Source organism: Salmo salar, chromosome 07 (assembly GCF_965601325.2).
Source record: "Salmo salar chromosome 07, fSalSal1, whole genome shotgun sequence".
NCBI classification, from domain to species: Eukaryota; Metazoa; Chordata; class Actinopteri; order Salmoniformes; family Salmonidae; genus Salmo; species Salmo salar.
Window position 1 is genome coordinate 30,773,064 of NC_138297.1, and position 10,911 is coordinate 30,783,974.

A 10,911-nucleotide genomic window follows, 5' to 3' on the forward strand; every position below is an offset into this window, starting at 1 on the left:
CAAGTCTAGATTATGTGCTGAGAGAAGGACAGTGTACCATCTAGCCATACTCCCAAGTACTTGTATGAGGTGACTACCTTAAGCTCTAAACCCTCAGAGGTAGTAATCACACCTGTGGGGAGAGGGGTGTTCTTCTTACCAAACCACATGACCTTTGTTTTGGCGGTGTTCAGAACAAGGTTAAAGGCAGAGAAAGCTTGTTGGACACTAAGAACGCTTTGTTGTAGAGTGTTTAACACAAAATTCGGGGAGGGGCCAGCTGAGTATTAGACTGTATCATCTGCATATAAATGGATGAGAGAGCTTCCTACTGCCTGAGCTATGTTGTTGATGTAAATTGAGAAGAGCGTGTGGCTAGGATCGAGCCTTGGGGTAATCCCTTGGTGAAAGGCAGTGGCTGAGACAGCAGATGTTCTGACTTTATACACTGCACTCTTTGAGAGAGGTAGTTAGCAAACCAGTACAAAGACCCCTCAGAGACACCAATAATCCTTAGCCAGCCAACAAGAATGGAATGGTCTACAGTATCAAAAGCGTTGGCCAAGTCTATACAAATAGCAACACAACAATGCTTAGAATCAAGGGCAATGGTGACATAATTTAGGACCTTTAAGGTTGCAGTGACACATCCATAACCCTAGCTCTTGCTCTGAGACCCTTCATAAATACAGGCCCTGGGTTCAGTTTTTCCTTTTAGATATAGCAAATAATATTACATTCACGGACAAGGTGGACCTGATCCTAGATCAACACTCTTTTTCCTACGCTTTATGAATACACGTCCTGGGGCCATATGTATCAAGTGTTTCAGCCTAGGATTGTTGATCTAGGATACATTTTGCCTTAGTGAATAAGATTACCTGATTCAAGATCAGCACTGAGAAGCTTTATGAATGTGCTGACCTAGGATATGTTTTGCCTATTCGATACAGTGAATAAGATTTAATGGACAAGGTCCCAGATCAGCACTCTCTTACCTACACTTTATGAATACAGGTCTTGCTGCGCCATGCCCTCTGCTGGCCGCTGGACGCCATCGTCTCCTTCAGTCTCAACGCCCGCCAGCAGAAGCCCAGCGGAGGCAGCTCCTGGGTGGGTAAAGCGGCTGCTGCGCAGCCCCCCGCCCTGGCTCTAACAGACGACCAACGTCTAAAGCTCCGCGAGTGGAATGCCCTGGACTGGCACCTCTACCAGGCCTTCAACCGCTCCTTCTGGAACGAGGTGGATCGCTTCGGGAGAACCAGGATGGACCAGGAGGTCGCTCTTCTCCGTACCCGCCGGGATGTGCTGGCCCGGGCCTGCCTGAGGGACGGCGGGAGACCTGTGGAGGCCAGCCGCATCCGCGACAAGACCATCAGGCCCTTCCAGAGCGGCTTGGTGAAGATCCTGGGATATGAGCTCCAGCCTGGGCTGGACAATGCTACTCATCAGTCCTGTCTGAGGATGATCAGGCCAGAGATCCAGTATAAGGACCTGCTGGACGCCAGGCAGTTCCCCAGGGCTGCTCCCCAGGCTGCCCAAGCCCAGGCCCCGGCTATCCCTGCTGGGGGAGACTACGTGAGGAAAGACCCTTCTTCCCAACTCAGGACAGGAGAGCTGGGGGTGGGGGAAGGAGGAGGAGTAGGAGGGGGGACGGGGGAGGACAGGAGTCGGTTATCTCGTAGTAATAATAATAATAATAACCAGACATTGCTACGAGACGGAGGAGGGAAAGGGAAGATAAAATAGTTTTCCATCCAGAATTCACTACCTTGAGAGAGTGGATAAGACTATTGCTGACTGAGCCTGTGTACTCTTACTCAAGCACTCGTTGAGTATTTCTATTACTAAAGTACTCAAGAGACTTGTTGGAAAAAATACCCATTCTCCCTCCAACCCACCTCTACTTTACTGTACATTCTCTTCTGGCTGATCTTAGGACTTGTTATGACTCTATTTCGTGTTCACACGGACTTTATGATTGCTGTGGATGTGGTTCAATGGGACTTGAAATGGAATTGCATTGCGTTCAGTGGGCCAGCTGTCGTTCAAAAAGTCTGCTTCTCTGATCCGAGAAAGAAAGTTACATTTGGTGGTCCAACTGCTACGTTCAACATAGTCTCCTGCACGATCAAGAACTCAGCCAGTCAGTTTTTGTTTTTCGAAAAAAATAACTAGGCTATTACCTTTCTTGAACGCTAACACTGACGGCATATATGATATGACAGCAGCCAGGCAGCCAGCCATAGCCACATACTGGGAGAGGAATGATTCCCACCTGATGTGAGTTGCATGTTCTGATTGAGAATAGGAATAGGAATAGAATCCATCGCTTTGAACGCAGTGTGTCCGGTGTAGAAAATGTGGTCCACATGAAGCAGTAGAGGCAGATGAGGGAAGGACGGCTCATAATGGCTGGAATTACAACGAAAGCATCAGTATCAAACACATGATACCGTTCTATTCGTTCCATTCCAGCTATTACAATGAGCCTGTCCTCCAATTTAAAGCGACACCAGCCTCCACTGATACGAAGCCAGCATTGGAGAGCAGTGAGTCTCAGAATAGGCTTAACTGTGATGTCTCCAAGATGGGAGTTAGGAGCGAAAACTCTTAAGTTAACACATGGTACTTTGATAAGGACCGACGTGTACAGCAGTAATGTACTGTATCTGAACTGAAGCACTGTGGTTGAATGGATAGCTAGCATGTCTGACTTTGAACCTTTTAGTGTGGCTTTCAATAGATATAGTAATATTGGTCCACAGTTTTTCCCTGACTCAATGCGGGTGTTAAATGCGAGCTACACAGCAAATGGGCCAGTGTTACCTAGTGTTGATTTTTCAGTGTAACATTTCTAGTGTTGATTCAGGTGTTAAGTTAACACTATTTGGTGTAAATGAACCCCAGTGTTGGTGTTAATAACCAGTGTTAAACTAAAACGACGTCCATCATTATCATATTTCTGATATCTTAGTCTTCCCAACCCAGCAGTCATTCTGAATGCAGGTGAATAAGAATTTAAAATGTTGGATATACCAGTCTGTCTGGATTCCAATAGGAATTACTCATCACATCACTCATCATAATGTGACTTGCAGGCCTGAAAACCATGAGTTTCAGGCCACTGTATTGGGCTAAAACAAGGCCCTCAAAATAAGGCCTTATTAAAAACTTGTTGTATTGTGTTAAATAATAAAATTTTAATGTTAATATATTCCCTAAGGATCTCACTAAATGGATGAATGCAACAACCATGTCTCTGTCACAAAACAATACAGTTATAGGTGGTAAAACTACAATTCACTCAAAAGGCAAGGCACTCTGGGAAATATGGAAATAAGGCTGTACACTAAGCAGTGTGCTAATTTAACACTGCAAAGTGTGGACCGGTATAGACACTGGACCAGTGGCCTCACATTAATTTGTGGGAAAGCCAACCCCAATGTGAGGTGGTCATTCACTGAAATTGTCCAGTCTAAATAGTGCTGTTTCCTTTTCCTTATTGGCCAATGGCCATCTACCGAAATAAACTTGATCAATAAAGTTGATAAATGGCTGCGAAAAGTTGCCATCTATCGACATATATGTAGTATACCCATGTTCATTGAGGTTTGTCTGTTAGAAAAGCGCAAACAGTACATGTCACCGCGGTTGTTGTCCCACTTCCATTGATTTCAATACAATATCGATGTGAGCGATTAATTTGCGCTTGATAATGCGTACAGTAAAACAAGCTAATCAATTCCAGTCTTGAGTGACAGCTTGGTAAATGTTGGTCTGTGTGCAGTTCATAAGGTACTTATTTAGCAGTCATCTGAACACAAGTGTGACACATATGTAGGGAGTAACTTTTATGTATTGGTCTTCAAAATATCACAACGTATTTCAACATATTGATTATGAATTTGGACATCTAAAACCAGTTCGGCCATGAGTCAAAAAGCCATGACAACAGGAAGCAGCAACAGTATAATTTTCAATGTATGTTTTAGGAATATAAATGGTACTTTTAACATTATTTTTCAGGATTATACATTATCAGGTAAAAGCAATTAAATGAACCCAAAAACATGCTATGATTTATTGATTTTGATGATATTAGTGGAATTGTGAAAATATGTTTGTTCTGGCTATAAACATATACTGTACATCATGTGTGTTCATACAGTGGCTTGCGAAAGTATTCACCCCCCTTGGCATTTTTCCTATTTTGTTGCCTTACATCTTGGAATTCAAATAGATTTTGGGGGGGTTTGTATCATTTGATTTACACAACATGCCTACCACTTTGAAGATGCAAAATATTTTTTATTGTGAAACAAACAAGAAATAAGACAAAAAAACAGAACACTTGAGCGTGCATAACTATTCACCCCCCCAAAGTCAATACTTTGTAGAGCCACCTTTTGCAGCAATTACTGATGCAAGTCTCTTGGGGTATGTCTCCTTAAGCTTGGCACATTTAGCCACAGGGATTTTTGCCCATTCTTAAAGGCAAAACGGCTTCAGCTCCTTCAAGTTAGATGGGTTCTGCTGGTATACAGCAATCTTTAAGTCATATCACAGATTCTCAATTGGATTGAGGTCTGGGCGTAGACTAGGCTAATACAAGACATTTAAATGTTTCCCCTTAAACCACTTGTTGCTTCAGCAGTATGCTTAGGGTCATTGTCCTGCTGGTAGGTGAACCTCCGTCCCAGTCTCAAATCTCTGGAAGACTGAAATAGGTATCCCTCAAGAATTTCCCTGTATTTAGCGCCATCCATCATTCTTTCAATTCTGACCAGTTTCCCAGTCCCTGCCGATGGGGATGATATTCTCGGGGTGATGAGAGGGGTTGGGTTTGCGCCAGACAGAGAGTTTTCCTTGATGGTCAAAAAGCTCAATTTTAGTCTCATCTGACCAGAGTACCTTCTTCCATATGTTTGGGGAGTCTCCCACATGCCTTTTGGCGAACACCAAACGTGTTTACTTATTTTTTTCTTTAAGCAATGGCTTTTTTCTGGCCACTCTTCTGTGAAGCCCAGCTCTGTGGAGTGTATGCCTTAAAGTGGTCCTATGGACAGACACTCCAATCTCCACTGTGGCGCTTTGCAGCTCCTTCAGAGTTATCTTTGGTCTCTTTGTTGCCTGTCTGATTAATGCCCTCCTTGCCTGGTCTGTGAGTTTTGGAGGGCGGCCCTCTCTTGGCAGGTTTGTTGTGGTGCCATATACTTTCAATTTTTTAATAATTGATTTAATGGTGCTCCGTGGGATGTTCAAAGTTTCTGATATTTTTTTATAATCCAACCCTGATCAGTACTTCTCCACAACTTTGTCCCTGAACTGTTTGGAGAGCTCCTTGGTCTTCATGGTGCCCCTTGCTAAGTGGTGTTGCAGACTCTGGGGCCATTCAGAACAGGTGTATATATACTGAGATCATGTGACACTTAGATTGCACACAGGTGGACTTTATTTAACGAATTATGTGAGTTTTGAAGGTAATTGGTTGCACCAGACCTTATTTAGGGGCATCATAGCAAAGGGGGTGAATACATATGCGCGCACCACTTTTCCGTTTTTGAATTTTTTTGAAACAAGTAATTTTTTTCACTTCACCAATTTGGACTATTTTGTGTATGTCCATTACATGAAATCCAAATAAAAATCAATTTAAATTACAGGTTGTAATGCAACAAAATAGGAAAAACGTCAAGGGGGATGAATACTTTTGCAAGGCACTGTACATATACAGTACATTTAACACACAGATACTTGTGCTCGCACACACACACGCACACACTGTACTCCGTCATGCTTGACAGCTTAAGTGTGAGTCATGGAAGCTCATTGAAAGGCACTCTCACAGGTCTCAGTGGCTCACCCAGCCAGGCAGTGCAAGTGGTGTCAGGTGACCATGGGGCATATAAAGTTATGTCATCTGCTGGTGTGGAAATGAATGGTAGCCCGGGCCATATGTATCAAGTGTCTCAAAGTGTTTTATCATTTAGATCACACTTAATCAGATCATTGTGGACAGGGAGGACCTGATCCTAGATCAGCACTCCTACTCCGAGACTAGATAAATACGGGCCCAGATCTGTCTCTGCTATCTAGCCAGTCCTATGATCGTCACTCACAAACATAGGAGTTGGCTGTACAGCGCAAATTGATCTGGGACCAGGTAATAGCAATGCCACTGAAGCCTCTGAGTACCAGGATGTCAATATTGATTAAATATCTTACTAGCACGTAATAATCAGTATAAAACGTGTACACAAAGGTACAAATGTCTTTGGCAGAACAAGCTGTGATTTTTGTAGAGAATCTGTGACTGTTGGGAAATGTTTAAGTAATCTTTTAAACAATATCGGTGGTGTCTATGGCTAACAACATGTATGATCAAAATAGGCCCATGTTCAGTAGAAAACTGAAGAAATTGTCTTGAAATGGAGGAAGCACTACCAGAACTTGTCCAATGAAAACACAAATTTCCGTTTCAAAGCGTTTTCTGTTTTCATGCCCAGGGAATAACTGAAATATGTTTTTAAATTTATTTCATTAACTGTTAGATTCAAAATGTGCGTAGAATGTGGAAGTTAAAACAACTGCTCTCTCTTTCACTGTGTCTATCTATCTGCCTTGTCTATGTTTTACATCCTTATGAACTACAGTTATGGCGGGTGTATTAACCTAGAGCCCATTTCGCTGCCTCCATGTTTGTTTATTTTTTGTCGTTTTTGAATGTCTTGATCAAGAGTCACAGAGATGGAGGTTTTAACAGAAAAAGAAGATGTTGAATGATGTTGATTGTTCAAGAACATGTAATCATTTTTAACATGTTACAAACTCAATTCAATGTACCTTCCAGGAACTACAACCATTTCAGAAACAAACAAACAAACACTAATAAAACAGCTATTTCTTGCCTTAGAAAACAGTACATTTTGGAAAAAGGGCTTTAAAAACGATAGCTTGCTGTATTTATCGTTACTTTAAAAAAATATATTGTTGTATATATTGTATTTATTATTTTAAGGTAAATAGTGTAAAAAGTTTTGACTGGAATACACTGTTTTGTTCATTTTTGGTTTTCAAAACATTCAAGAGCTAACGGAAACATACACACATTGATACACCATTTAATTATGTTGATTATCCCAATTATTATTATTATAATATTAACAATATTACACATTAATACAAAAACACAAAATATTTATGGTACTTGACCCAAGTTACTACAAGTTTATGAAGCATTTATGCATTAAAAGAATGGCAGGAATGCAACTAAACACACACACACACACACAGTGGTGGAAAAAGTACCCAGTTGTCATACTTGAATAAAAGTAAAGATACCTTAATCGAAAATGACTCAAGTAAAAGTGAAAGTCACCCAATAAAATACTACTTGACTAAAAGTCTAAAAGTATTTGGTTTTAAATATACTTAGGTATCAAAATTAAATGTAATTGCAAATATATACAGTACCAGTCAAAAGTTTGGACACACCTACTCATTCAAGGGTTTTTCTTTGGTTTTACTATTTTCTACATTGTAGAATAATAGTGAAGACATTAACTATGAAATAACACATATGGAATCATGTAGTAACCAAAAAAGTGTTAAACAAATCAAAAAATATTTTATATTTGAGGTTTTTCAAAGTAGCCACCCTTTGCCTTGATGACAGCTTTGCACACTCTTGGCATTCTCTCAACCAGCTACACCTGGTAAAAGTGTCACACCCTGCTCTGTTTCACCTGTCTTTGGGCTTGTCTCCACCCCCTCCAGGTGTCGCACATCTTCCCCATTATCCCCTGTGCATTTATACTTGTGTTCTCTGTTTGTCTGTTGCCAGTTTGTCTTGTCTCGTCAAGCCTACCAGCGTGTTTATCAGAATGGCAGGCAGGCTTACGCCTGTTTCCTTGAGCCCGTTTTCTGTTTTTTGATCATTTTGCCTGCCCTGAGCCTGCCTGCAGTTCTGTACCTTTTGCCACTGCCCTGGATTAATGACAATATTGTAAGAAAGTTTCATTTTATTGCTCAAAACATGTTACAAATAGCAGAGGCCTGCCCCCGACCCTGAGCTTGCCGCTCTGTACCTTACGAACTCCGCCCTGGACTACCAACCCCTGCCTGCCCTTGACCAGTCCTATGCCTGCCCCCTGTTTATATAATAAACATCCATTATTCGAACTGTCTGCATCTGGGTCTTTTCCTGAGTCATGATAAAAAGACCAAGTCCATATTATGGCAAGAACAGCTCAAATAAGCAAAGAGAAATGACAGTCCATCATTACTTTAAGACATGAAGGGTTACTTCTGCTGCGGAGGATAAGTTCATCTGCGTTAACTGCACCTCAGATTGCAGCCCAAATAAATGCTTCACAGAGTTCAAGTAACAAGACACATCTCAACATCAACTGTTCAGAAGAGACTGCGTGAGTCAGGCCTTCATGGTTGAATTGCTGCAAAGAAACCAGTACTAAAGGACACCAATAATAAGAAGAGACTTGCTTGGGCCAAGAAACACAAGCAATGGACATTAGACCTGTGTAAATCTGTCCTTTGGTCTGATGAGTCAAAATGTGATATTTTTGGTTCCAACCGCCGTGTCTTTGTGAGACGTAGAGTAGGTGAACGGATGATCTCTGCATGTGTGGTTCCCACCGTGAAGCCTGGAGGAGGAGGTGTGATGGTGTGGGCATGCTTTGCTGATGACACTGTATGTGATTTATTTAGAATTCAAGGCACACTTAACCAGCATGGCACCCACAGCATTCTGCAGCGATACGCCATCCAATCTGGTTTGCGCTTAGTGGGACTATAATTTGTTTTTCAACAGGACAATGACCCAAAACACACCTTCAGGCTGTGTAAGGGCTATTTGACCAAGAAGGAGAGTGATGGAGTGCTGCATCAGATGACCTGGCCTCCCTAATCACCCGACCTCATCCCAATTGATAAGTTGGACTGCAGAGTGAAGGAAATGCAGCCAAATAGTGCTCAGCATATGTGGGAACTTCTTCAAGACTCTTGGAAAAGCATTCCAGGTGAAGCTGGTTGAGAGAATGCCAAGAATGTGCAATGCCGTCATCAAGGCAAAGGATGGCTACTTTGAAGAATCTAGAATATAAAATATATTTTGATTTGTTCAACACTTTTTTGGTTACTACATGATTTCATATGTGTTATTTCATAGTTTTGATGTCTTCACTGTTATTCTACAATGTAGAAAATACAAAAAATTAAGAAAAACCCTTGAATGAGTAGGTGTGTCCAAACTTTTGGCTGGTACTGTACATAATATACTTAAATATCAAAAGTAAAAGTATACATAAATTGAAATTAAGCACATTTCCTGTTTTTTTTATTTCTGGATATCCAGGGGTACACTCCAACACTCAGACATAATTTTCAAACTAAGAATTTGTGTTTAGTGAGTCCCCCAGATCAGAGGCAGAGATTACCAGGGATGTTCTCTTGATAAGTGTGTGAATTGGACCATTTTCCTGTCCTGCTAACCATTCAAAATGTAATAATTACTTTTGGGTGTCAGGTAAAATGTATGGAGTCAAAAGTACATTATTTTCTTTAAGAATGTAGTGAAGTAAAAGTAGAAAGGTATAAAAAAAGTTGTACTTTAAAGTATTTTACTTAAGTACTTTACACCACTGCACACACACTCAGACACACACAGGCAATGCACATAAGAAACAGTGGTATGCCCCAGTGCACAAATGTATCTACTGACAATATTGTAAGAAAGTTTCATTTTATTGCTCAAAACATGTTACAAATAGAAGTGATGGGATTACTACTTTCAAGTAGCTTTGGAGGCAGCTCTGCCTGCCAGACTGATGTTTAACCAACTCTGGATTGAGTAGGTTAAACATCATCCTTGGAGGCTGAGCTGCCTCACAGGCTAGTTTGAAGGCATATTTCTCGCTTATGCGGATTGCTATGGTACTGGGATAATAATACTTTTCTGTTGACCTCTCCACTATTGACTTGATGGGAACCATGTTACATATTGTATGTCTGTTTGAGAATTAATGGTACTGTACACTACTGAAATAAAGGGTTCTTGTCTCATGTCGAGTTGAAGCATACTCACCTGGAATCATGGAATCTTCTTTTCTCTTTTTTCAAAGTTTTTTCTCACTGCCATTCCAAAAAAAAAATTTTAATGGGCATCATTTTTGAAAGTGGAATAAGGTCTTGAAACATTGAAATGTAACTTAAATACATTGTCCCTCCACCATTGAGTATTATTGATTGAATTGATATCATTATGATTTAATGAATTTGTATGGGTAAACCAAGGAAATATTTCCTAGGGTAAACCGAGGGAATACGATATTACTTCTCTAAGCCTAAAATGAATTTTAAAAAACAATGTACTGGATTGATAGGAATTGTATTCTCATTTAAATTGGGACTATTCTACCATACTTGAGAGCCTACATTTTGCAGACATCGAAGGTAATATTTCAGAAAAACATATTTATTGTATCACTATCTTTTTTCTTACTTGAAGTTGTTTATACTTGGTTTGAAACCTTGGTATATATCTGCGTGCATTCATTCATATATTTTTTTCTCAATTGTATGAAATAAAAGCAAATATTTCCTGACCAAAGCTTTGTCTGTGATCCTAGTGTGGCTTTGAGTGGCTTATCTATTTAAGATTGAAATAGAAATTGCAAATCTCTCTAGCCTTTGTTGCAAATTGATCACATTATCAAGTTTTACAATGGGATTAATTGGATTTTCAACTGACAAGATCAAGTGTTATTTCCTTCATTGTCAAACAAGCGCACAGTTTTTAATAATACATTAACTATTTAGCTACAACATGTTGGGTGAAAAACAATTTCAAATGTATTGGGAGATTATTTTGGTCTACCTGAATGGTGAAAGGCTTGCCATGTGGGCCTCTGT

At 40.4% G+C, this 10,911-nt stretch overlaps 1 protein-coding gene across 2 annotated transcripts in view; it reads left to right on the plus strand.

The window, feature by feature from the left end:
• LOC123723750 (galactose-3-O-sulfotransferase 2) overlaps positions 1–10,079 on the plus strand; it is a 62,075-nt gene extending 51,996 nt beyond the window's left edge. For both annotated transcript variants that reach the window (XM_045721846.2, XM_045721844.2), the window contains exon 7: positions 997–10,079. In XM_045721846.2, the coding sequence (XP_045577802.1) occupies positions 997–1,728 (732 nt within the window). In that variant the 3' untranslated portion in view covers positions 1,729–10,079. The remainder of the gene's footprint in view (positions 1–996) is intronic.
• The last annotated feature ends 832 nt before the right edge of the window (positions 10,080–10,911 follow it).